At 37.5% G+C, this 26,566-nt stretch overlaps 2 protein-coding genes across 2 annotated transcripts in view; one reads left to right on the top strand and one right to left on the bottom strand.

Moving 5' to 3' along the window:
- Positions 1-26,566, top strand: part of CENPP (centromere protein P) — a 308,478-nt gene that overhangs the window by 28,694 nt on the left and 253,218 nt on the right. Inside the window, exon 6 of the mRNA XM_075005818.1 lies at positions 310-406. Within this exon, the coding sequence (XP_074861919.1) occupies positions 310-406 (97 nt within the window). The remainder of the gene's footprint in view (positions 1-309; positions 407-26,566) is intronic.
- Positions 7,645-25,129, bottom strand: OGN (osteoglycin). The gene is made up of 6 exons (XM_075005817.1): positions 24,871-25,129; positions 18,126-18,222; positions 14,613-14,771; positions 12,292-12,494; positions 9,302-9,397; positions 7,645-8,706 (listed from the first exon to the last, which is right to left on the bottom strand). The coding sequence occupies exons 1-6, from the start codon at positions 25,042-25,044 to the stop codon at positions 8,536-8,538; spliced, it is 900 nt and encodes a 299-aa protein (XP_074861918.1). The 5' UTR covers positions 25,045-25,129; the 3' UTR covers positions 7,645-8,535.

The raw sequence follows: 26,566 nt of genomic DNA, 5'->3' as shown, positions 1-26,566 counted from the left end.
GTAAAACTATATATGTATCTTATGTGATTTTTTTCTTACATTTTGATAGCATGTACCTTTAATATCCTATATCTTCTGTTTACTACTTACTAGCAATAATACCATAGACATTTTCAAAACTAAAATCTTGATGTTGTAATGAGTACTGCATGGATACCAACTGCTTTAAATCAGCTTGCTTGTAAAGGGAGGCTTCTTCCATTAAGCAGCTTTCTGGATTTAAGAAACGAAATGAATTTAGCTATAAACTACTTTGCAGAAAAAAACCATATTAGATATATTTATCATAATGGTTCTTTTTTACTGTAGTGCTGAAGAACGAGGAAACCTTTTGCTGTTTTTCAGAAGCCTCTCATCCTTTGCTGAGTGGTGTGAGCATCGCAAATGCACCTTCCAACATTTCAAGGTACTGTATGACTCAATTCATCCCTTATAATTCCTAAGTATTTAGATTAACCAGTTTTATGATGAAAGGGCAAACTGAACATAAGTATTAATGTCTACAGCACTCCTAGAATACTGGAGCAATCTTAATTTTGAGTAAAACTCAGTTTTTAATGTTATCAAGATTGAACTTACAAATGTGAGGAGAAGGAATGTTATCCACAATTGTATAAACTTCGTAGCTATTTTATGTTTTTAAAAAGGTAGGACATAGGGGCTATGTTTACACTAGCCCCGCCTTTCGAAAGGGGGATGCTAATGAGACACTTCAGTATTAGTGCCTCGGCTGCCATTATGCTACTGAGGCGCTGCATATTAATTGCAGCACATCATTAACATATCCTGCAGTGTCTCATTAACATCCCCCTTTCGAAAGGAGTGGGGCTAGTGTAGACAGAGCCGTAGTGATTTTAAGAGGTGAAAATAAGTCAGTCATTTAGAAAATATTACAACTTTTCAAAATACCTCATTCAAAATAAAACAGTTGTCGGTTATATCACATCTAAACACTGCTTCTCATCTATGACTTGGATTTGAGCCTCTCAATCCTTTCACTTCTCTAGAAGGCAACTATCCCAGTTGGAGCTGTTTTACATGGTAGGGGGAGCAATTCTCTTTTGATTGTAATTGGAGAGTGTAATTAACTTTAAACAACAGTGTTCTTCAGTTTAGTTTACTTTTTGCTTTTGTTTTTATATTTTTTCATCTAAATAATAATTTGTTAGAGGTTTTTCATCCATTCTATTGTAGCTGTATTGGGAGGAATGGTGATTTGTTTGAAAAAACAAAACAAAACACTAATTGTCAATATCTGATTCAGCCTACCAAGTCAAACAATGTATTTACTTATTCCCTAGATTTTTTATGAGAACATGAATTTCAAATTTTACTGCTTGTAGCCAAAAACACAGTAAAGTCTTATACAAGTCTAACAACGGACCTCATATTAAAAGTGTCATGGGATTTATCTTTTCAAATCCTTACAACTCTAGTTGCATAAAATGTCATGCTACCAATTTTCCCCACTAAACTGCATAGTTGGGGTAAATCTTCAAGGGAAACAGCTTAACATTTACAGTACTTTGAACCTTAAAACACCAACCAAACAAGCGTAGAACAAATAAATATACAAGGAAAAAAATCGAGCAATACTAGAAATGACTCTTTCACCGTAGTGCACAAGAGGAGAAAATGCCAAGGAAATAGCTACATAGTTTGAGGACAGTTGCAGGGAATTCCTGTTTTTTGACAGGATATTTTACATGCTTACAAATAGAAATGGTTGTTTATGCAAAATCTAACTGTGAAGTTGATACTCAAGTGGTGATCTATCTTCATTCTGCCTTTGCTCAATAAAACTCCCATTCATCCTTGGTAAATCTAGAGGATTTCAGCCCATGTGAAAAAAAAAAAAAATTAAGAGCCAATGGAAAATTTAAGAAAAAATGGAATATTCAAATTTTCCCTGCTTTTATGGATGTTTTAAAATTTATTTTACCTATTTGTATTGGGATGACTTAACTGTTATATATGCAGTGCATTTTTTATGTTTAAGAAAAAAGAGGGAAAGAGGAGCTGGTACGCAGACAGCTCCCTGCCCCACCCCCAGCCAATTCCATGGCTGGGGCTGCTGAGGTACTCAGTACCAGCAAGTACCGACACACTAAAAAGCACTGTATATATGTATCATCACTAGCCTGGGAGGGGAAGCTAAAATGTGTCTTTGTTGTGGACTAAGAATATATATATATATATATATATAGATGCAATAATCAGCTTAAAAAAGCAGCAGAACGGTTGTGGATTCTGACAGAATGATTAGAGTTTGTAAATCTCACTTTCATCAGTTAAAGTGGGCTAAATTATGCTGTCATGCACACAGCTGAGGATTTAAGGTATCAAAAATGTGCATAGTGATGTAACAACATATAAACCAACTTGTTTTTGCAATATTTTTATTTGGCAGCTGTCTTAGACCGTAAAAATATAAGTTATGTAAAAAGGTCAGAACAGGAGTTTCATGATCTAAGGTCCTATAAATGATCATGTAGCAAATATTTTGTAAAAATATATTTATAATGTAGCTTGGCAACTATTCAAATAGTTGTCTGCAATGCCAGTGAATAAGTCAAATAGAAAAGAGCTTATCTAAACAAAAACAATATATTCATAAAATGAAGGGATAGCAGATTAAGATACATTAAGTGGAGAATGTGCTTGAGGAGTGCATTTGTATGCTGAGGTTAACACTAGTTGGATATTCTCTGGTTCAAGACAGAGCAGAGACTTAAATTCATTAAAAGGTTCCAAAATTGCTACGACTTTGCTGTGAATGGAACTGTGAAAGTGTACTGTGGTCCCGTACAGTCGTCTTACAAGTCATGGAATTTTTTTCCATTATGGTAGTATAATTTTACTTTGTTATGCATAAGGTTTAGGTAATGTTTCCAACGTTTAAAGGATGGTCTGTCATTGACACAGTTGTGTTCTTTTTATATGATTATAAACACACATTTTTTATCTCGCTGTTTTGTATTGTTCCTCCAGTACACTCAGAGGTTTTTGCTCATGTGATATTCTATTTCTTGGTTTTTGTTGCTTGTTCTAACTCATGTTAACGGGGTTGTGCAGAAATTTTTCAATTATTGACTTTCCTTTGAATGTCAATCTGACCTCCAAAGTGTATTGTATAACTGACTGCACATGGCTAAAATATAAACTAGCATCCTTACTTCACCTTTTTACATGCACTGAAGGCTGTTGATGTTATCATGAAAGTTCCTTGCTGGTATTCTTCCAGCTAGTGTAGAACCCTTTCTAGCCATGCTCAGAGATACAGTGCATGAGTGGTACTTCAAATTGTAGCATGGTGCGCTTTGTGCTCATGGTGATGCTGTGGTAATTTTTGGCATTTATGGTTGAAAACATTAACGTTAACTGACAAGAAAAATAGATAAAAAATTGAACACACTTTAGCCATCATTCTGGTAAATGTAATGATGTTAAAGTTACTTTCCTTTTTATGCAAAGCTATTACAGGAGAATTAAGAAAAAACATAGTTTTTGGGGAACCCTTTTTCTTTACCAAGTGAGATTAATGCGTATAGACTTAATAGGAGACTTAGAGGACCAGTCGTTTTTGATAATGTTGTGATCGCATGTATCAGAAGTACAAGGCATGTTTTCTGAGGTAGGAGAATCAGCACTAGGTTTAAAGGCATCACAAACGATAGAAAAATAATGAAAACTTGTTTTATCATTAATGTGCTCAAGTGTGGGGGTGTAGTGATTAAAATAGTATAGCGCTCCTGAAAATAAAGAATAGAGTTACATTAAAAATAAAGATACATGTTGTGTTTACAATAGACATCTTAATCTATGGCCCTTCATGCAGTATCATCATTTTGTCTGTGAAATTAGATTTTGTATGAGTGGTATGACCAGATGACTTTGCACAGAATCGCACTGGAGCTTCCCTCCCCGCCCCACAGCTTTATATTTGGAAATAATAATAGTGTTGTTTGTGGTGTGTTTTGCTGTACTACAATAAAATCTATATTATTCAGCACCTCTCTCCTACCCCCACGGAACTGAAGGCACTGGATATTGGAGTCAGGATGGTTGTCTCACTACACTGGCTTGCTGCCACCAGCCAGGCAGCTGGTCCCAGTTGGGCCAGTGGCTGTGGCATGCTGGTTAACACAATGGCTGGTTATCCAGGCACCAGATAACTGACTTGACTCTATGATTGCCCTCTGAAGATGAGATTTTTGTCTTGGTATTTTGTTTCAGCACAGTAAAATATTACTAAGTGGGAGACTTTAAAACAGCAATGGCAGGGAAATTTTTCATTTATGATTCAAATGTCTGCTAAAAAAGTTGGAACAGTCTGATGGTTGGGTTGCCAGAAATAACCAGTTTGTTTTTAGTAAATGCTCCAAATATGTGTCAGTCTCCATACAAGAATTTCCTTAGGCATTTGAAGCAGTCACAGATTGTTTTTGTTATTTGGTCAGTTATAGAACTTTCTGTTTTAGAAGGAATAATAATTTTATATTATTAGACTGGAAGATCAAACTTGTTGGAATTTTGTACACATAGAAATGGTATGCTATATATTGATTATAGGTGGCTGATTGAGAGTATTTAAAACTGTTAAGTGATATAAGAACATTAAAATCTTGATGACACAAATAATAATAATCATATAGTTAGTCTCTAATTTTAAAGCAAGCAATCAGTAATTATTACAAGAAAGTACAGTGCAGGGTGCTTGGTTTTCTTTTCAGCGAGTTTATAGCATGTGAATAAAAGAATAACCTACATAGGCAGATGAGGATATTTTAAAGCGAAACCATCAAATGTTAAGTTTCAGAATGTAACTTACCATAAGACTGATGTAATCTCTTTCAGATGGTTCTCCAATTTTAAATACGTAAATTTTAAAGTCTATATTGTAACCCTGCCTCACTGAAAGAGGAGCTCACTTTAAGTAGACTTTAGATAAAAACACTGTCCTGTAAGCTCTTGTTTCTTAGATTTTAGCCATCAGTGTAGCTCTTAGGGATGTTAATGGTTAACCAGTTAACTGGTGGGGACTGGATCATCCCCTGCCCACCATGTGCCAGGGACTGTTCCAGTCCAGCAGGGCCTGCCATGGCTGAGGAGTACTCCAGCCTGGCTAGAGCAGCCTTCGTATGCAGTGGTCCAGGAGCATTGCTGGCAAGGACATTCCAGCCTGACCAGAGCAGCTCTGATTTGGCTTCCCCCATTTAATTGATTAAACTTATTGTTTAACAGGTTAACAATTAAATGAAATTTTATATCCTTAGTAGGTTTATCAACACTAGAACAGACTCGCTGCGTTACACTAGGGCTGCATCTACACTTGCATTCCTCTTTCAAAGGAGGCATGCAAATGAGGAGCATATTTACATACCTGGTGCCTAATTTGCATATTCTTTCAAAAGAGCTTCTTTCGAAAAAAGAAAAGCAGTGTAGATGCAGCTCTTTCAAAAGTAAACCCCATCTTCGAAAGAACCCTTTTTCCCATAAAAAAGGGAAGAAGTTTCTTTCGAAGATGGGGTTTACTTTCAAAAGCTCAGCGCCTACACTGCTTTTCTTCTTTCGAAAGAAGAATATGCAAATGAGGCACCAGGTATGTAAATATGCACTGCATTAGCATTTTTGATTTCCCTCATTTGCATGCCTCTTTCGAAAGAGGAATGCAAGTGTAGACGCAGCCCAGAGGTTTACTCTGGTGCCACTACATCAGTGGCAAAAACCCCAACATAGACAAAGACATCAGCTGTTGGTACAGAGCATACAAGGTTTTAAGTGACAAGAACTGTTCTGAGCTATGCTGGCATATCGTAACTGATAATGGTGGACTAATAAAAAAAATAGTATAAAGTTTTATTAAAAATTACTTACAAAAGAAAAATTGTCTAAAATCATTAAGGAACTTGTATTCAGCTTCATAAAAGATGGTAAGACATGAAGGGGAAAGAAGCACGTGATAGACTTTCCAAAAATCCTTTCACTGTCATTTTCCTATTTTGTTCTAAAGCAAGCGTTCTCCAAATTCATTGCATAGTGACCCCCTGCTGTGCCCTGCCACCATGAGTGAGAAGGCCAAAGCCCAAAAGCTTTAGTTCCATATGGCATGTAATTTGAGTCCTGCCACTCAGGATAAGTCTACACTACCAGATAAATGTGATTTTATTAAATTCGATTTTATAATGCTGGGTTTTGAGAGAATATTAGATTAATTTAATTGCTACCTTGTAATACAGTGTATAACTAAATCTTTCCTGTTGACAACTGAAGAGTGTTTTTAAGAAATATACATATTAGAATCACCAATATAAAATATATAATGTAAAATATTTTCTCACAGGAATGCAGTCCTAAGCTAACCTTAATCATTCTTCTCTGAGCCTATTAAGTGTGGGAAGAACTTTCTTTACTAATACGGATTTGGAATGAGATCAAGATCTAGTGAGCCTGCTACTTATACAACATTGTTATTCTGACACTGCCTATTGTTAAGATGAATCTTCTTCCTGTTATTCATTGGCCACTACTAGGATACAGGATTGCTTTTCTTTTTTTCCTGTTGGAACAGCTCCTCTTGAACTTGACATAGAATCATGAGTCCTGTGGAGTGTCTGTTCCTTCTTTTTATATTTTATTAAAAACTTTAAAGTGTAGCAGTTGCATGACTCAATTTTTTTTAAACTGGAAAATGAAAATCATGTGTTTTTAACTTTTTTGTTTGAATTTCAGCTCTTACAGACTGATAGATTTAGTTTTCATATGTTGGTAATTTAAAATAAATAAAAATGAGACAGTACAGGTGCAAGTAAGATTTTTCTTAATTATGGATTCAAAATAAGAAAAATCTTCCTGTTTATTTTTATTTTTATAAAATCACTTTCTACTCCAAGACAATTGAAACCAGCCAAACAATTTTTGATTTTGATACTACTAAAAAACCTATTAGGTTTCCATCTTCATAGCCCCAGCATCTCAGGCTTTTAATGTGCACGTTTCAATATTTAGTTCAACAATATTCCTTGCTCATGTACTATCTTATGTTGCAAGCACTGTCATATTATTGTTGCCCACTTAGATTGGAAATAAAAAAGTTGTTACTGTAAATTGGCTTAGTATTACTAAAGAAAAACAGTGATTCCAAAGTCATAGTGAAATACCATTATATATTTGAAATTTTAAATAACTATACAAATAAAAAAGTAGCTATGAAGTTGAGAACTTTTCATATTTTAACAAGCTCCTTTTTTATACCACTTTTCCAGGAAAAATAAGTCTAGTACCTGCATTAGTGATTAAGCTTTTTTTCTACATTTGTGTTTCTGAAGCCATTAAGCCAAATAAGGACTGTGCAAATTCCTACTGGAACAAACAAAAACAGAAAAAGAAAAGTAATCTGAAAGTGTGCATTTGTGTTAAATCAGAATCAGTATCTTTAGGGTGTATTTACCTTTATTTTAATTTGAACTGCCAGTCAAAAGCACCAAGCATTAATACAAGGGTGTGTCCCTTTGTATGGCTTAAATATGAAAGTAAAATAAAAGGGTAAAACTATGTTGGTAATGTATTTGTATTAGCTTTTCCGCACAGTTTTACAGTTTAAGATAGATTCAACTTTGTAAATGCATGAAAATAAAAAGCAAATTTTCCATGTCTTTTTTTTTTTTTTTTGGTAATTGAACTATGGCTTCGAGTCTAAAAAATGACATTGTTAAAGTCCATCTTTATTTTTAATTAGTGAGTTGCATTTGAAACATTATTGGTTTACCAACAGAAAAAAAAGTTCGCCTGCTCCAAGCCTGATCTAAACTTAATGACTTTTCTTAATTGAGAAAAAACTTAGTGAACCTGTGCTTTTACCAGGTTGTACCCCATGCTCACCAGATGTGGCACAGTTTTTCAGCAGAAAGAGTTGGGTGGGGACATAACAGGAAGAGGAGTGGGAGCGGTAGGGGTGGAAAGAAGATAGGGCAGGGACATAGGCACATGCTTGGTGCCTCCCCGGAATACCTGCACTAGTTGCCTGTGGTCTCCTAGTTGCAGTTGAGTTGTGCAGGTGATTTGTCTCTTAAAACTTAGTTAACAATTCTGTGACGTGCAGGCCAGAACAACCTTCTCACAGTTGTGTTTGCTTTTCAGTGTTAGCTTGAATAAAGTAATGTAAACTTAGAGCCTGATCCTGCAGTGTTATTCATGAGTATTGCAATTAAACCACTAAAGTTAGAGGCATTTGATGTCTATGAGTAAAGGATACTTGCAGAATTAAGTATTACTGGGTTAAGCCCATACTTTTCACACTGTCATAAACCTACATGAATCTGAAAGTACAGGTGGTAAGTATTGCGTCTGCCAAATGAGAAGATGCTGTTTTTACATAGTGATTTTTTCAGATTACATTTTTAACATGATTAAAAGTTAATTAAGCATATAGAAAAACATAATAGGGGAAAAGATGTAGTCATTTAAACAAAGGAACAGGAATCATAATTTGTTATCATACTTAAGTTTTTGGCATATGTGATTAATAGATAGTGGTTAATAATATGCCCCTACAGGTAGCGTTTTCAAGCAGGAAAAAGCATTAGGATGCTTTGCCAAGATGATTGGGTTGCCTTCCATTCTTATCTCATCCATACGTGAACGGATATAACGTGTGTTGTTAGATTTGCAGAATGTGTCATCTGTGATGGAGGTTATGTTGTTAAACTGCAAAACAAACAAACATAGTTTGAAAATGTTTCAGCATTAGAACTTACATAAAAGTATCTGAAAGTTAGCTATAATTAATTCTCTTTTTTTTTTTAAAAATTGTTTTTGAGTTTGAATAATAACTTTGTTTTTAAGTCTTCTGAAGGCTTTATTTTATGGGTACATTCACGAACGAGTAATTGTACTGTGGTATTGAAATCCGCTATACTTTGCTGTCAGTGGGTTATTCTCTTGCTTCTTGTGGCCAGTGACTGCCCTTGAAGTTAAAGAACCCAACAGTGCTTAGAGACAAAATAGTGATACATTCCAGTGTTTTAGTTAGTCAGCCACACAAGCTGTTTTGTGGCTGGGAGACTTTCTATTTTGCTGTATTCCGAAGAATTATTTAAAATCTCAAATACTTGACAGTTTTTTTTTTCCACATTTCAGATAAGAAAAGCACATGTGCGGTGATGTTAAGTATCATTAGGTAAACGGTAACATAATAATGTGAGCCAAATTAAAAACAAATAAAGACAGCAAGAGTGGTCCGATTTTAGTGAAATCATTATCTGTGCTTTTTGTTGTGCAATGCTAAAAAATACTTTGAGACCTGAAGGTGCAGAATACGTAGACTCTCTGGTAAGTTAAGAGGTACAGATTCCAGTGCGTTATGTGCTAGATAGAGGTAGGACAAATTGGTCTGCTTCTGTAGAAAAGAAAAGAAAAAAAATTGATGTTCTTTGATTACACTGTCAGCAGTAGTTCAGTTCCTTCTGTGCCTGTCTCTAAAAAATAGATACCATTTTCCTTTTGAATAGATACCTTAGCTATTAGAGGTTTATGAAGCCATCCTATATGTATGTTCTTTTGTTGGAAGTACTGTATGTGCTACTCTAACAGAGTGGCTCTCAACTTTTCTAGACCACTGTGCTTCTTTCAGGAGTCTGATTTGTCTTGAGTACCCCAAGTTACACCTCACTTCAAAGCTACTGCCAACAAAATCGGCCACAAAAATACAAGTGTTGTAGAAAACTATTATTGAAAATTGCTTACTTTTGCAATGGAACCATATAATTAAAAATAAATCAATTTGAATATAAATACTATTTACATTTCAGTGTGTGTATTTATAACAATAAAAACAAGTTACTGTATGAAATTTTAGTTTGCACTTAACTAGTGCTTTTATGTAGCCTGTTATAAAACTAGGCAAATATCTAGATGAATTGATGTACCCTCTGGTAGACCTCTGTAGCCCATCAGGGGTACATGTACCCCTGGTGGAGAGCCACTGCCTTAACACAATTAGAAATTGCTTGAATGGGATTTGTCACATTTTTGAAAGATTGAAAGTTTAACAAAGCACAAGTGTTAGAATATGACTGACTAACACATCCTATAATAACAAGAAGTCCTGTGGCACCTTTGTAGACTAACAGATATTTTTGAGTTTAAGCTTTCATGGGCAAAGACCTGCTTCATCAGATGGTGAGTGTTGCTCTGGTCTTCCCACACTCTCCACAACCATTTTAGTAGCTGAGTACCAAAGTCAGCTGTATGTCCTTTCTGCTGTGAAGAATTTTGGATTGTGACTGGTGTGTCTCATGGTGCTTTCACTGACTCTTCTATTTTGAGCCATTTCTTTTTGCCATATATATGTTTTCCTGGGTTGTTGTGCCAATAAGCAGACATACAAATTCACAGTCAGAACCCATCAAGCCCTGTCGAGTCACATAATCATACCTTATTATATAACAGTAAGTTCACCATAGCTACTGAACTATTTCCATACATAAATATTAGGGTAAAGTTAAGACACTGATTGTTCTAGTAAACCTGAAGATGCTTAGCTCTATGTTCTCATTTTTCCTACTTTCCTCCCAGCATTAATACTTTCCTCAGTCTCAGACAAACCAAAATAAAATACTAAAGCCTGGTATGAACCAAAGGAAGCTCACTGAAAATTAAGAAGCAAAATTAAGAAGCCATGTGAATCACAGGTGAGGGAGACATGTCTTGTGAATAATCTGATTTTCTTTCAAAGCCCTCTTTCTACAGGATTTGCATCTATAAAATAGGAGGAGCTGGGGAGCGAATAAGAACACAGGTAGCTGTGAGAGATCAGGATGTTATTTTCCTCCTTTATGAATTTCTTCTGAGGTCTGCAGGAAGGAAGGTTCCACAGCAAATATCACAAGCCTTCAAGAGGTTATTGGTTTTCCTCAAACCTTTTCAAAGGAATGCTCTTAAAAAGTATCTTATTTCAGGAGCTCTTGTCCAAGTTATTTCCTGTTCTGTTTAAAAAAAAAATTAAAATTCTGCCTTGGCCCCTGATCTGACATACCACTTTAGAGACCAAGTATACTTTACAAGTATTTTAGATGTAAGGAGGGGCATAAAATGGATTTAAAATGGAACTGAGTTGCATCATTGACGGAACGTTGCTCTTGTTCCATATACTTAAAATAAAAACATTTATGAATATTTGATGAACACTAGATACTATTACGATACAGCTTGAAACTCTCTATTCCAGCACACACTCAGCTGGCAACATCCATAATCTGGCATCATTTTAGTTAGCCAGACAACCACTTATCATGGATGACAAGTGTCGGAGAGGTAGCTGTGTTAGTCTGTATCTTCAAAAACAACAAGAAGTCCTGTGGCATCTTTTAGACTAACAGATATTTTGCAGCATAAATGTTTGTGGGCAAAACTTTTTTTTGCCCATGATCGCTTATGCTCCAAAATATGTGTTAGTCTGTAAGGTGCCACAGGACTTCTTGTTACTTATCATGGATGTGACCAAGTTTCCTGTGGTCCCCTAAAGCTTGTTTACAGTCACCTGTCCTGGCTCTCTGTTTTGTGCTGTTAGTTAGATGGATGTTAGTCTGGCTAATGGAGTGGGCCATTCTGTTAAAGACGTGAAAATTTGTGTTCTACTGAAAAGGGACTTTAACAACTGTGTACAGAGGTAATGCTCAGAACTCACATTCATATTCAAATTTGATGCATTAACACGTGGTTTGAACAAGGACAGCAATTACCTGACCCATTATAAGGACTCTTTTATATACTTTGATGTTTTATCTGTCTCTTAACTCTGCCCCCCCCCATCCCTCTGCTCTTCTGATGTGCCAACCTTGATAACAATTTTTCTGATTTGTCAACCTGGATAACAATTTTTGGACCTCTGTGCTTTATATATCGAGTCTGTTCTGGTAAGACTGTGATCTGAAGAACGGGTCTGTCCCATGAAAGCTAATCACCACCTAATAAATTATTTTGTTAGTCTTTAAAGTGCTACCTGACGGCTCTCTTGTTTTAATAGAATACAGACTAACATGGCTATCTCTCTGTCATTAGTTAGGTGACATTTTGGGGTAAATTACATCTAATAGCCCAGCAAGCAGTTGAAGTGTTTGGTAATGCTGTTGGGCAATTTTGACCTCTTGTGGTCCAGCAAATGCTCTCGTTTGGCACTGGCCAGGTCCCAAGGGTGCCAGATTAGTAAGGTTCAACCTGTAGTTATTTATGTTAGTTTATATAATTTACTTCAATTTTTATAACCTGGTGTGTATTTGTTTTGTTACTTACCCTGAAAGCATTTGGTTTGATACCTCTGCTCTTAATTCTGTTGTGGTTTGCATTAAATGTAATTAACTTGGGGGGGAGAACTGGAAGCTTTATCAGTTTGTTTTCAGCAAGTGACAGTTCTTCTAATAGGTGAAGCTTTGAAAAGACGCCATCTTCAATTTCTTCTATCATATTTCCAGTTAAATCAATTCTTCTTAATGTAGCTTTATGTAAGGGAAACAAAACTTTGAATATAATTTTTTTATGGTTCATAAAACATAGTAAAGCATAAAATAGATCTATCATAAGTGGCTCGGGTAGAAATGCTGATAAATATGATTGCTCAGCACTTTGCATTATGAATCCCAGTTTGTCAAACTTTAATTGTTTGGGCTTAAATTCTCCACATGTGCTTTAGGCTGGAAAAACAAAACAAAAATACAGATCAGTCACTGCCAAGAGTTAGGGGCTAATTAAAAATGAGTGGTTTTGCCCAGTTAAGTTATTTACATGTGACCGTTTCATTGAGAAGTGCTAGTGCAAGCATTTCAAACATGCCGCCTGATAGAATTTTTTTGTGGCCTGTGATTGAGGAGCTTGGGCTATGTTTGTGTGCCAGCAGATGGGTGGGTCAACTCTCAGGAGACAGACACAAACCCACTGTGCATTGCCCTCTGTCCAGCCCCGACTTATTGGAACAGGCTCAACAGCTGCTGCGCTGCCTGGTAGCAGGCCGATATGGCTCAACACATCCCCTGGTGCCAGAACACAGTGGAAGGGGCAGGCAGGGCTATGTCTGGGCCTGATGCTGCAGCCTGTGGCTCCTGGCCGGGGCAGGTCCACTCCCAGAACTGCCCTGCAGGGCCCTCATTGGCACAGCTCCACTGGGCTGCCTTCTGTCAGCCGGCTTCAGCCCCAGCTCCCCCAGCTCTCGTGCTGGCTACACTTGGCATGGCCTTATCTTCATGTTGGGAGACTCCTGCTAAGGTGGCCATGTGCTCCATTTGGGGCTGCCCACTGGGCTCTTCCCCCGTAAGGCTGGGCATGGGGAGCCGCCCGTCTCCTCGGCTGGGTCAGCCCCGGAGCCAGGGGAGGTCAGGGAAGAGGGCCCTTCTTGGCAGCGGTAGGCTGAGGCACACCTCGAAAAGTGGAGGGTGGTGCAGAGGCAGCAGCATTAGGAGAGACTGGCAAGTTCAAAGACCCTGTCCTTGTCTTACAGGGACGTGAACCTTAGGGAGGCTGCTCACCTGGTTGTGAAGCAGCCGCCTGTAGCCTGTGGCTGGCACCTGCAAAGCTGGATATGGCTTTGGGGCCAGTATCAGCGGGGGGCACATTTGACGTGCATAAATATTTAACTATGAACTATTAATAAAATTATAAAATAATAAAATGCATATTAAGTATTAAATTGCCCATTTAAATTATTATATTATATTCAAACAAGACCTGGAAAAATGTTACAAAATATACCTAACATGTAATCTATAATAATAAATAATTATGACTTTCTGGCAGAAGTACATTTTCTTTGTTTTCACTGAAAGCTATCAGTTTTCCTTCTTGTGGCCCTCACTAGGTTTTGAATTTGACATGCCTGTGTTAGTGTCTCCATCCTTTGGAGATGGAGCTTGAAATTTGGCATAGAAGTTGCCCAGGTTTAAGTGATGTGCCTTTTGTCTCTGTGAAAATCCGCCCAAATTTGATCAAGATGTAAGCATCTGACAAACTTACAGTTCTCACACATTCACTAGAGGTTTGTAAAGAACAGAAGCCTGCTACTGTTTTTGGTTACTTGTCAGCTCAAGTGACAGTCTGTGCTGTTGATCTAAAGGGTCCTGTTTCAGATGATGACCTATGTGGGGAGTCAGAATGGTGTCCCATGAGGTGGTTTCTGGTTTTTTTAAATTTTTGTTAAAAATAAGGATACTACATTGCTAGCAGGTCATTCAGCATAATTCCTCTTCATACTTTTTTGGCTGTTTTAAGACAGCCCAGATTGAGACACAATGCTGCTTATATGGTATGCAATATTTGTGTATTAGGATGAACAGATATTCCAGTTTTCAATAGGACTGTCGCAATATTAGCTTTGTCTTATATATGCCCAACTTTTCTATCTCCCGTACCATATGCTGGGCTTAGCTAGGTTTTCAGATTTACTTTTACAATTCCTTTCTAATATTAGTATGTCCATATATAATATGTATTAATGGAGTTCAACAATGAATATGAAACACATCTTATTTTGGTATTTACCCAATTCCATGCACAAGGAAGACCTTAACTTTAAGCTATCAGCACGCATTACTTAACCAAAAGGATTACTGTATAAGTATACTTACGAATATCAGCAAAATCTGAGGCTGCCACTCTCTTTATTTTGTTGAATCGTGCATAAAGGTAGGCTGTTTCCTTTGGCAGAGGGGGAATAGAAGTAATATCAATTTCTTCACAGTATACTGATCCACTTAAACACACACACAGCAGACAAGTAGGCAAATCTGCAAACAAATAATTTCATTTTCTTGTGTCAGTCAAAGCTCAAAGATTGACTATCAGTCTTTAAACTAATGTGAGAAATAGAATTTCGCTGAGTTAGTCTGTCAGGTTTTAGATATTTTTTTTTTCTTAAGGTAGTATGGTCAAAAAATTCATAGTCGTCAAATCCTTTCTCTTAGATGCCTCATATACTGAGAACCGTGCTTTTCTATTAAACATTCTAGTTTTTCTCATCTGTTTCTGAAACACCATATTGTCAGTTACCGAACTATATTCTTCAGTTGGTTTGCAATGATTGCTGTTGTGTAAGCATTCATTAAAACGAGTTGTAATGTCACTTGTCTTCCTTGAAATGATTGCTTTCAAAAGAGAAATCTCAACAGAAAAATATATGCAAAGATTTCTGTGTTAACGTAACTGCATTGTAGAATTTTGGGAAGGTTGAAGGTTTTGTTAGATGAAATACTTGGAGCTTTTGGCTCCTTGAGAGACATTTTGGGAAATGTCCATTTACTGGCTGTGTCTGCTAAAATAGTTAGTGAAATACTGAGTGTTAATGTTTACTTTATGTTTAGGCTTCAGACAACCCATTTGATATAATGGGGCAGTTTGTGCCTTTGTTCTTCTGTTTTTATTCTGCAGGTTCAGGATAAAAACTGTCAATTTACAATTGATTCATGTTTTCAAGAGCTGGGAACAAATGTGTATAAGAGTATGCAAATCTTTTTTGGATTCTGCAGCACAATTCTGCAGCAATGACAGAAGTCAGGAAAAGATTCTAAGGCAAATAGTGTGTTCATGGAATCATGAAACATTCAAGTTTTGCCTCAAAGTTTAATGTTGCAGCTTTGACTTCAATTGTGCTACAACTTTTTTTTTTACAAACTCCTTGTGGTACTGAACCGTTTAGTCATCTTGCACATGGATCTGGGTATGGTGCATAGATGATACTTTTTGCTATCTACTTAACAGAGAACAGCCTTCTCAATGAGTTGGTAGCTTTTGATACCCATAATGAGGAAAGAATTGATAAAATAGCCAGTAGGTATTAGCAAGATTAGGATTAAGTCTTCAGTTACTTCTTTCCATTGAGCAATTAGGACCGCATTCATTGCCTGGCATTCAGCCTTGAGCCTCAGATTTCAGATCTTTATCCTTTGAATCCTTTTGCTCAGTGTTTTTGTGAATACAGGTTAAACTTCTCTTGTCCAACACCCTTGTGATCTGACCAGTGCTGTACAAGAGAATTTGCGGGACCATGGGAGGACACGTTGTCTAGCTGCATTACTAACATCTCCATTGCTTACTGGGCTCTTAGGAGATATTTAGGGGTAAATTACAGCTGAATAATGACACAGAACACTGAGAGCCAGGATAGGTGAGTGGAAACAAACTTTATGGGACTATGGGAGATGTGGCCACGCCCATAAATTCATGACGGATTATGGAGTTTGCTGGATGAGAGAGTTCTGGATTAGAGAGGTTGAACCAGTACAGAAAATAATGATGTGGTTGGAGAAGGAGAGTCATTAATATGCTGATCATGCTCAACATTGCATGACTCTTTCATTGGAGCGTGAGTATACACTTCTAACTTTGCTTTCCATTGAATGAGAACTGATTGGCAGATTTCATTTAAGAGAATATTGGTTGGCTGGGGAAATGTGTGTAGATAGTGGAAGCTATAATTGTTCCTTAATTAAAATGTTGTTGGAGTTTGGCAGCTTGAGAGTCGTGTTAAATCATTGTTTAATTCTGGAATTTTAGATACCTGTTGTACCCAAGAGTGGTTCACTTAATTTAATTTAATTTTTGGCAAGGAGGTTTTTGTTTTTAAATTTGTGTTTTTGGGATGTGGTGGGTGTTTGGTTTTTTTCCTTTCAAATGTGGAGCAATCCATGATTGATTACAGAATATATCTGTGGGGGTACGCTTGAAAACAACTGAAAATCTTGAGCTAATGGAGAAAGTAGCTACAGTAACCTGAATCATGGAGCATATTGTGCCCCGTTAATTTGGATTCTAATTTGTTTCTAGATTACCTTGTCGACATTAACTTCTGTAGACAGATGCTTTTAGTGTAGACATAGCCATAAATTCCTGTCAAGATAAGCTGTCTCTAGCTACCATATAGACGTGTTCTGCTCCTCTCTGAGGTGCTGAGTGCAGATAGCTCTCCGTTGACATCTGCTTTTTCATTTCAACTGTTGTCGTTAGAATGACAGTAGGCAATGGATATGGTGTAATTAGGCTTCAATTTTATTCACTAAAAATATCTGAAAGAACCTTGCAATAAATTGTATATTGATAATTATTTACTTAATCACTTCTACATAATTCACAGCCTGGTCCCAATCATATAGCTGTGAGGCTTGAAAAGGAGAGGGGTTGGCTATGTGCTGTTCCAGATGTAGAAATCGCAACCTTCCCTCTTTCACAAGCTCCTTAAAAGAGGCTTTTCTTTCAAATCCTTTCCCAGTTCATTTTGTTGGATAACTATCTGTTTCATTACGATTATCTGCACTTGACATCTGGCACAATTTTTTCTTACTAAGCTGTGACATTATAACTAATCCACACTCCTGAATAAAAACACACACACTCTTGGGTCCTAGTCCTATTGTGAGGAAGGCAAAGTTTAAAAAAAAAATCTCAGTCCACTGTGGGAAATCTGTTGGTGAAGGAAAAAATATGTTCACATTTCACGTGTAAAAGGGTGACTAGAATTACACCAACAGTGCTGGCTGTGTAGGAGTCCAATTCTTTGGCAAATCTTATGGATGGGTGAGTGGGAACCTGATCCAGTTAAAAGATAGCTTTTCAGGAGCAGTGTGAGTTCCAGAATCGCTCATTATATTCCAGTCTGCAGAAAGGACAGTGATCCCTCCCCTAACCAGTTCCTGTTCCCTTCAACTATTGTTGAGAGAGAGAGAGAGAGAGAGAGATTAAACCTTTAGGTCTGGCCAGCCAGCCACAGACTTGCTACATAGTCTGTGATGAGCAGATTTTACTTCAGTATCAGTTGGGATATAAGGCACGTGTATTTATTTTTGCTTGATTGTCAAGTTCATATTGTTAGTTTTATTATGCTTACATTTGACCATTCAGTATTCGTGTTTGTCTACAGGATATGATAGGTGGAACAGATAAAACTAGGCTGCATGTTTTCAGAATGTATCAGTGGCTTTTTAAAAATTTCCACACTGGAATTAGCAGAAATCCCACAAGACTCACTCGTGAAAGTCTTGTTTATAAGTGAAAAGGAGTGTTGTATGCAGTTGTCGTTTGCTGAACTTGTATGTTTGTGAAATATTTTCTTTTAGAGAACTTAATATTGTAACCATTCTAAACCTTACTTGTATCCTTGGTCGGTGGCACTTTAGGTGCACTCTCATCTCTCTGGAGTTCCAGCTGAATGTGAGAATCGGGAGAAACAATCATCCCATCTTTTCCCTGAAAGAATATAGTTAAAATAACTAAGTGTTCCTTAAAGGTAAACTATAAATGCAAATATGCTACGGTTTAAAATGTTCTACTTGCTATTCTCGTAGGTCACGTCTACACAAGAAGCCTCTGTCAACAGAAGTCACTGTTGGAAGGGAGTTCCTGGCAAAACTTCTGTTGACAGATTGCTCTTTCAATCTGCTTTTATGTGTAGATGTAATCTGCTCTGTCGACAGAGAGCAGCCAGACTGCCAGGCCCTCTCTTGACAGAACGGCTGACCGGAAGCTCTGCAAACAGAGCTGCCTGGTGAACTGGAAGCCCTGTCTGTTGACAAAAGGGCCCTGGAGCATCTACACGGCTGTTTTGTTGACGGAACACTGTTGAGAGAGGTGTTACTCTTGAACAGGGAGCGGTATAATGCCGCCAGCGGATGTGCCAGGTTTTGTGAACAAACTGCATTGTGCATGTAGACGCTTCATGGTTTTTCCCAACAAAAACCCAGTTTTGCCAGAGAAGCTTCTCATGTAGACATGGCTTTAATGAATACTTGTAACTGAAAGACATTAAAGAAAGACCTTGTTTATTCCAGGCATTGAGACAGCGTTTGACATATACCCAGTTTCTCCTGTTTGTGGGTTGTGCACATAGGAAGAAAAAGAAGCATTTCTTAAATGATAGAAAAATGTAATAAAGCAACAAACTGATGAGGGTATAGAATAGGTGTATACCTGAGACTGCTTGTAATCTTGAAAACTGACTAAATTTCAAATTGGCCTTAAACATTAGAATTCTTAAAACCGTATGCAAATAGATAACAATCCCAATACATTGAGACAGTCTGTCTGTAGTACCAAATAGTCTCAGCGAAGTAAAATACACTTCTGAATAAAAAATAAGAATTTCCCCCCTAAACTATTGAATATCCTAACATCTTTTACCAAGTGTACATAAACTTTACTTTCCAAACCTTGCCCCAGTTCAGCAAGGTACTCTAACCAGGTGGCTAAGTATTTATCATCCCATCAATAATGACTAGTTAACATAAAGGAAGATGACATACTATTGCTATTAGTTACTCCAGTAGGTTAGATGGTAGAGGTTTCTTTATTGTGTGTAATGGTGGTTTTTTGAGTATTTGTTCATGTGCATTCTGATCAGATGTCTCCATATGCACATGTGCATGGCAGTGGGAAGATTTTTTTCCTAGTAGAGAGCCATAGAGTTGACCTACATACCCCCTGGAGTTGCACCTTTATGGTTCCCAATAGGGTGCCCAATATAGTGCTCGGCCAATCTCTCCCTGCACTCATCAGTTCCTTTTTACCACTGGTGACGGTTAGATGGAGCTCTCCTGTGCTTTTTTTTTTTGAGCAATTGCAGCAGGATTCACGCTTTAATTCTTTCTGGTTCTTAGTGTTAAGCAGTAAATAGTTGTAATTCTTAGATTGTTTGTTTGGGCTGGGAGGTCTTTACTCCTGTGTGTCTCGGCACAAGGGCATGCCTGCATCTCCAGGCTTCTAAACCTCCAGATCCTGTGGAAAATATATGCCCAGAAGCGATCCTGCTTGAAAAGCTTAGGAAAAGGGTCATCAAAAAGATTGCTGTGTGATTGGCAAGGCCTTCAGGTCTCATGCACTTAAAGATAATAGATTGGCACCTCAAGGCCTTCTAATGAGGTGGCACTCTGACCCAGCCAGATGACATGCTGACAGATTTTGCACTGATCACTGCTGCCTCTTCCATACAAAGTGCTCCGGCATCATCTGCACACGCTCAGGCACCTGCCAAAGGTTTGTGGTACCTAGTAGGCTGTTCCTGTGGCTCATACCCTTGGCACCAATCACAATGGTCAACACCATAAAAGGCGTTGACCTTTGGCCAGGTTTCTCACAGCCAGAGCAAAGGATAAACTTATGGTGAGACCTGACGTGGGCCACCTTGTTGCAGCCTTGGTGGCTAAGCTGATCAAGTCCTTCTCTGCTTGAGTCAAAGGACCACAAGCCCCATGTCTGTCCCGCTCTCTGGATCCATCAAGAGAACCGTGTGTGCTCTCCCTCTACCTGTGGCTTTTGAAGCAGCCCATTAGCTGATGCACGACAGCTTTCTTTTCACTGTCCATAGCTCTTTTTAGGCACCTTTAGAAGCAAACCAGCAAAGATGACTCAATGATCTTTTGAACTGTCACATTGCTCTCCTGTGCTGCCACAAGGCCACCAAAATGGATCTTTGTACCAGGCCTCAATGCTTAGAAACTTGGCCCCTCCCTGGTTTTCCCACTCAGACATCTCAAAGTCAAAGTCTGACTCTGGCAGGTGCTGCAGCAGCAGCAGTAGTCAGTCTCTGTCCCCGCCTTGACCAGCATTGTTACACGGCACCATGGTCAGTCCAGTGGCAGCCCCCTGAGCAGGAAGCCAAGAGCCTTACTCCAGGGCATTGTTGGCCATGTTTGTCTCACCATTTGGCTCTTCTGTGAAAATCCTATTAATCCTCCTGACAGAGGGTTAAATGTGTTATGTTGGCTGAGACGTCTATTTAAAAATTGCTATTCTCAGTGGTTATTAATAGTTTAATTATATTGCTACAGATCTACATTGTCCATATGAAACCCAGATTTTTAATTGGGAATGTACAAAAGAATTGGCTCTGAAAAACCTGTGGTCACGTGTTTTTATTAGGGTCAGTGGTGGAAAGATTCAGGAAGCCGATGGTTAGAACTTCTTGGGCCATTGAAATTATTGATCTTTTTTTTTACACCTGTTAAGATTTGGAATTTTGGAAAATATTTAGACAATTGCAGCACATAAGGAACTATAATTTTGTTGCAGGAAAATATTTGTCTATGGAAATAATGACCAGCTGCCTTCCTAAAACTTCAGTATGCAAAGTGACCTACAGTAGAGTTTCAGTTTAATATGTATGGTTTATGTGGACTGTATTTTGGGACTTAGAATTATATATATCTGCTGGTATTGTCATTTTGCTCTTTGGTCATGAAGCAGTCTGCATCTTATCAGAATAATTTAAAAAGTGCGTATTGTCATATGGTCTTACTACTTATGTTAATTTGTCTTCCCAGTAATTTTATAAAGGCTCTTGTCGTCTTAAGTAGCTATCAGTTGGTTATAAATCTAGTTTAATTGCCAGTTGTTTTGTTTGTATAAATGAGTGTTTTGATTGCAAAAAGACAACTATGTGTTCATTATCGCAGTAACAAACATCTGATACAGAAATGAATCTCAAATTGACTATAAAACAAAATCTAACGTATGATTGAAGTTAATAGCTGAGGTATTTGTTGAAAATATGCAGCAAAAGGAGTTAATCTAAAACCAAATAAGACTTCTATGACTATTGCAAACCCTAGCCTAGACTGAGCAAGTAGAGATGATGGATGAGTAATTTCCAGCACAGATAACAGACGTATCCAAAATTCAATTTCTGGTAGTAAAAGGGGACTTAACTATTTGGACATCTCTTGGAAAAGTAATATGGCAAAGCACAAAATGTCCAATGAATGTCTGGAATATATTAAGGACAGTGTTTGTTTCAGAAAGTAATCTAATCAGGGGAACAGACGTTTTAGATGTGATTCTGACCAACAGGGAGGAATTAGCTGGAAATCTGAAAGGGGAAGACAATTTGGGTGAAAGTGATCATGAAATAATGGATTTCATGATGATTCCAAGGAAAGGAAGAAGTGAAAGTAGCACAATAAAACAGACTTCAAAAAAGCAGAGTTAAAAAAAAATCCAAGAACTGGTAGGGAAGATCCCATAAGAAGAAAGTGTGAGGCATAAAGCAGAGGAGATCAGGCAGTGTCCCAAAGAGAGACTACTAGAGGTATAACTGCCAGCCAAAATAGGCAAATAATAGGTTAAAAAGTACTTAGACAAGTTCAAGTTGGCCAGGACAGATGGAAATTCTTCTGAGGCTCCTAAAGAAACTAATTGAAGTAATCTCACAAACATTAGCAATTATATTTGAGAATTGGTTGAGGGCACGTAAGACCCAAAGGAATGGAGAAGGGCAAACATAGTACCTATCTTTAAAAAGGAAAACAAAGAAATATAGACCAGTCAGCTTAACATGGACACTTAGATATGTACTGGAAAAAATTATTAAACAATCAGTTTTTAAGCACCTAGAGAATAAGAGGGCTTTAAGGAATAGTCACAGGGACCTCTCACAAATAAATTATGCCTAACCAACTCATCTTTGACAACATTACTGGCCTAGTGAATAGGGGAAAAGCAGTAGCTGAGATGTATCTTAATTTTAGTTAGGCTTTTGACACAATTTCACATGACGTCTTCATAATTAAACTATAGAAATATGGTGTAGATAAAATTACTTTTAGATAGGTACACAACTGGTTGAATGACCATCCTGAAAGAGTAGTTGTCAGTGGCTTATTGTCAGTCTGGAAGGATGCATCTAGTGTGATATCACAGGTGTGAGTGTTGGATATGATACTATTCAATATTTTCCTTAGTGATTTGGATAATGAAGTGAAAAGTATGCTTATAACCCCAAGCTTGCTGGGGTTGCAAACATTTCAGAGGGAAGGACTGGAATTCAAAATGATTTAGACAAATCGGAGTATTCGTCTGAAGTCAACAATATGAAATTCAATAAAGACAAGTACAAAGCATGTTACTTAGGAAGGAAAAATCAAATGGGGAATAACTGGTTAGGTAGTTGTATTGTAAAAAGTCAGAAATTTGATGCAGTTGTGAAAAAGGCTAATATTCTTTTGTGCATTAACAGGAATGTTGCATGTAAGACATGGACAGAGATTGTCTTGTTCTATAAAGCACTGGCGGGGTTTCAGCTAGAGCACGGTGTTCAGTTCTTGGCTCCACATATTAGGAAAGGTGAGGATAAGTTGGATGGTGTCCAGGTGAGAGCAACAAATAATAAAAAGGATTAGAAAACATGACCTGTTAGGAAAAGTTAAAAATAATAGGCATCTTTAATTTTGAGAAAAGTGATTGAAGAAGGATCTGATAACAGTCTTCAAATATGTTAAGGCTACTATACATGATGGTTATCAATTGTTGCTCATATCCCCTGAAGGTAGAACAAAGAGATAATAGGCTTAATCTGCGGCAAGGGTGATTTAGGTTAGCTACTAATAACAATTTTGTAACACTAAAGGTATTTAAGTTCTGAAATAGGTTTTCAAGTGAGCTTGTGGAATCCTCATAACTGGACGTTTTAAGATAAGGTTGGACAAACACCAAATAGGAATGGTCTACATGTTTTATGTCTTCCCTTAGCATAGGGGACTGGATTAATGACTTGTCGAGGTGCCTTCCAGTTCCAGCTCTGTGTTTCCATGATTCTGCGATCTCTAGTGTATTCTCTTAGCTGGTGTAGCTGACTTTTACTGCTTATGTAAAAAATAAGCTGCAGAGCCTGCAATTTATGTTTACCTTTATTAAAAAAAACTTGAAGCCTCTTAATATTTGGAAATTGGCACTGTAAAGATGTGTATATACCACATAACTACTTCTGGCAGTTAGCATTAACTAAGCAAATCAACTTTCCTTCATCCTGCCTGATCCCAGCTATCCACAGAATTAAGAATGGTTATAGTGATCCAGACCAATGGTCCATCTAGCCCAGTATTCTGTCTTCCTACATTGGCCAGCAGCTGCCCGAGAGGGAAGAACAGAACAGGGCAGTTTATCAAGTGCTCAACCTCTGCTGTCCAGTCCAAGCTTTGGCACTCAAAGATTTAGAGACATGCAAACCATGGGATTGGGTCCCTTACTGTTTTAGGTAATAGCCATTGATTAACCTATGCTCCATGAATTTCTTTAATTCTTTTCTGAACCCAGTTATGTGTAGTGCAAGTCAAAAGAACTTTCACCTCTTAGGTCAGTTCATGAATAGTTTGAACATAGCCATGAGATTTGTATTCTGGGCACTAAATGACATTTTGCACTAAACCTTCCTTTTGTTGAGTATTTCTCTTAAGTATCTGATCTGGTTATCAGGACTGACAGCAACATCACTCACAATTGGTCACTGGGGGTGCTGAGGAGTGATGTAGTGAGTCTTTTCTGTTCCCCTCAGCCCACAATAATGGTGTGTTAATTTCCACAGTATTGCTTGCAAGGATACAGTGGCTCGGAACTGTTAGGCTGTACTTTAAAAATCAAAAGTTGTATCATATTACAATTGTGTGGCAACCTGAAATAAATGCTGTGGTTTATAATAACATAGTACATGTATGGTACGTACTGTTGGAAAGTGTTTCAAATACTACTATAACATCAAAACAAGCAAACAAAAATCCTGAATTAAGGCTAACTTCATAATGGTTTTTAATCTTTGGCAGACTTTGTTGTCTGTTGGACATAACATGTCCTTTTGAGACCTTTGAGATACCTAGGCACACCAAGAAAGGGAAGCTAAGAAAGGAGTGTCAGCCATAAATTTTGTTTGCCCTTCCCTTGGTTTCTCAGACCCTTAATGAAAACCATGGGTAAGAATGCTTTTGTGGTTCTGTTTTTGCTTTGTTTCATTTTTAAGTGATCTACCTTTCCCCTTACATTACAAGAATTTTCCTTAAAATGCATATACATGCATGACCATTCACTCATAATGCCTGTCAGGTTCTTAAAAGATTTATAATATAAATGAAATACCTTATACTTTATTGCATCCTGGGATTTTTCTTCATTATCTTGTTTAAATAGTTCTCCTTGAAAAATGTTTGTATCATAGTCTAAAAGATTGAGCGATTCCTGTTGAAGTGGTGGTACTAACTTCACCAAAGGCACAAAGAAAAATAAAAAAAAGATGGTCTGCAAAGTCGTCATTTTAGCAGAGAAAATGTGTCTGGCTTTTCTGAGCTGGAGAAGTGACTATTGAACACTTTCTTTCTGACTGGAAATAAAAGTGCAATCTGTCAAAACAATATTTAAAGCCTAGAGGACTTGTTGGCAGGGATTGCTAACTCATAAGAAACAGGGAACAACTTTTAACTCTTGGTATTCTTTAATTAGATGTTAGCCCTATAAAAATCTGTACTTAATAATAAAAGATTTATTAGGAAGTAATAAATAAAAGCAGACTAGTTTCCAAATAACGAGGGCAATATTAACCTCATTGCAGTCAGTTACATTTAGCAAAAGATCATATTTCTTTCATTTCTGTTTGATAGCCAGAAAATTTTGTTGAATAGTATTTGAAATGCTTGGCACATGGATAAATGGTTAAAAACAAAAGTCCAAGTCTGTTTTAGATAGTGAAAAGAATGAGGTTTTTCAAACTAACTTAAAATATGATATTTGTGGTATTTTGTTTATGGAACCTGTGGATTTGAAAAATGAACAAGAGAAAAAAGTATAAAATTTTTTTAAATTGCAGGAACTTGATTGTTTGTATCTCTCGCTTAAAAACAAAGCATAATGAGTTTGAGTAAACTTGACATTTATACTGTACTTAAGTGAAACTGATAAAGTTATTACATTAGTTCTTAGAAAAGAACACCTAGACTGTGTCTAGACTAGCCCCCAACTTCGAAGGGGCATGGTAATTAGGGTGTAGGAAGACTACTAATGAAGTGCTGGAGTGCACGTGCAGCACTTCATTAGGCTAAATCTCCCCTGCAGCAACTGCGAAGTGTGAAACTTCAAAGTGCCAGCTTGCATGTAGCTCCGGGTCAGCTGCGGGCACTTCGAAGTGCCAATGCTACTTTAAAGTCCTTTTACCCCTCAATATTTTGAGGAGTAAAGGGACTTCAATGTAGAGTGGACACTTTGAACTACCAGCGGCTGACCCGCATCTACATGCAAGACGTCACTTTGAAGTTTCATATGTGGAAGTTGCCATGGCGGGGATTTAGCCTAATGAAGTGCTGCACATGCACTGCAGCACTTCATTAGTAGTCTTCTGAAATCCTTTTAGTCCTCAAAATTTTGAGGAGTAAGAGGACTTTGAAGTGGCACGGGCATTTCGAAGTACCCGCAGCTGACCCAGGGCTAAATGCAAGCAGGCACTTCGAAGTTGCCACGGGGAAGATTTAGCCTAATGAAGTGCTGCATATGCCCCACTGCACTTCATTAGTAATCTCCCGATACCCTAATTACCATGCTCCCTTCAAAGTTGGGCCTAGTCTAGACACAGCCTTAGACAATTTGTTAGAAAGAGATTTTTACAATAAATGTTTTGGGGAAAAATTTTATATTTAGGAATTTTTAGTAACTTACACCCAGGCTTATGATTTAGATATTTAGAAATCTGGTGCTTTTATTTCATGTATGTTGCATACTTTTTTTTTTTTTTGGGTCCTTTTCATTGTTATGTATTTTTGGCAGTCAAGGTAAATGGGAACCAGAT

The sequence above is a fragment of the Carettochelys insculpta genome, chromosome 11, assembly GCF_033958435.1.
Source record: "Carettochelys insculpta isolate YL-2023 chromosome 11, ASM3395843v1, whole genome shotgun sequence".
Classification (NCBI taxonomy): domain Eukaryota; kingdom Metazoa; phylum Chordata; order Testudines; family Carettochelyidae; genus Carettochelys; species Carettochelys insculpta.
Note: the sequence above shows the minus strand (reverse complement) of the source record. Positions and strands in the feature narration are given on the sequence as shown.

Excerpts from the sequence above, each read along its gene's own strand:
- OGN (XM_075005817.1), bottom strand. The coding sequence starts at position 25,044 with ATGACGACTTTGCAGACCATCTTTTTTTTATTTTTCTTTGTGCCTTTG. Across the intron at positions 12,495-14,612 it reads CTCAGATTTTGCTGATATTC|CTACATTAAGAAGAATTGAT; the intron begins GTAAGTATACTT and ends CCTTACATAAAG. Across the intron at positions 9,398-12,291 it reads TCAAACCAAATGCTTTCAGG|AAGCAGACCAATTTGTCCTA; the intron begins GTAAGTAACAAA and ends TCTTTTCTACAG.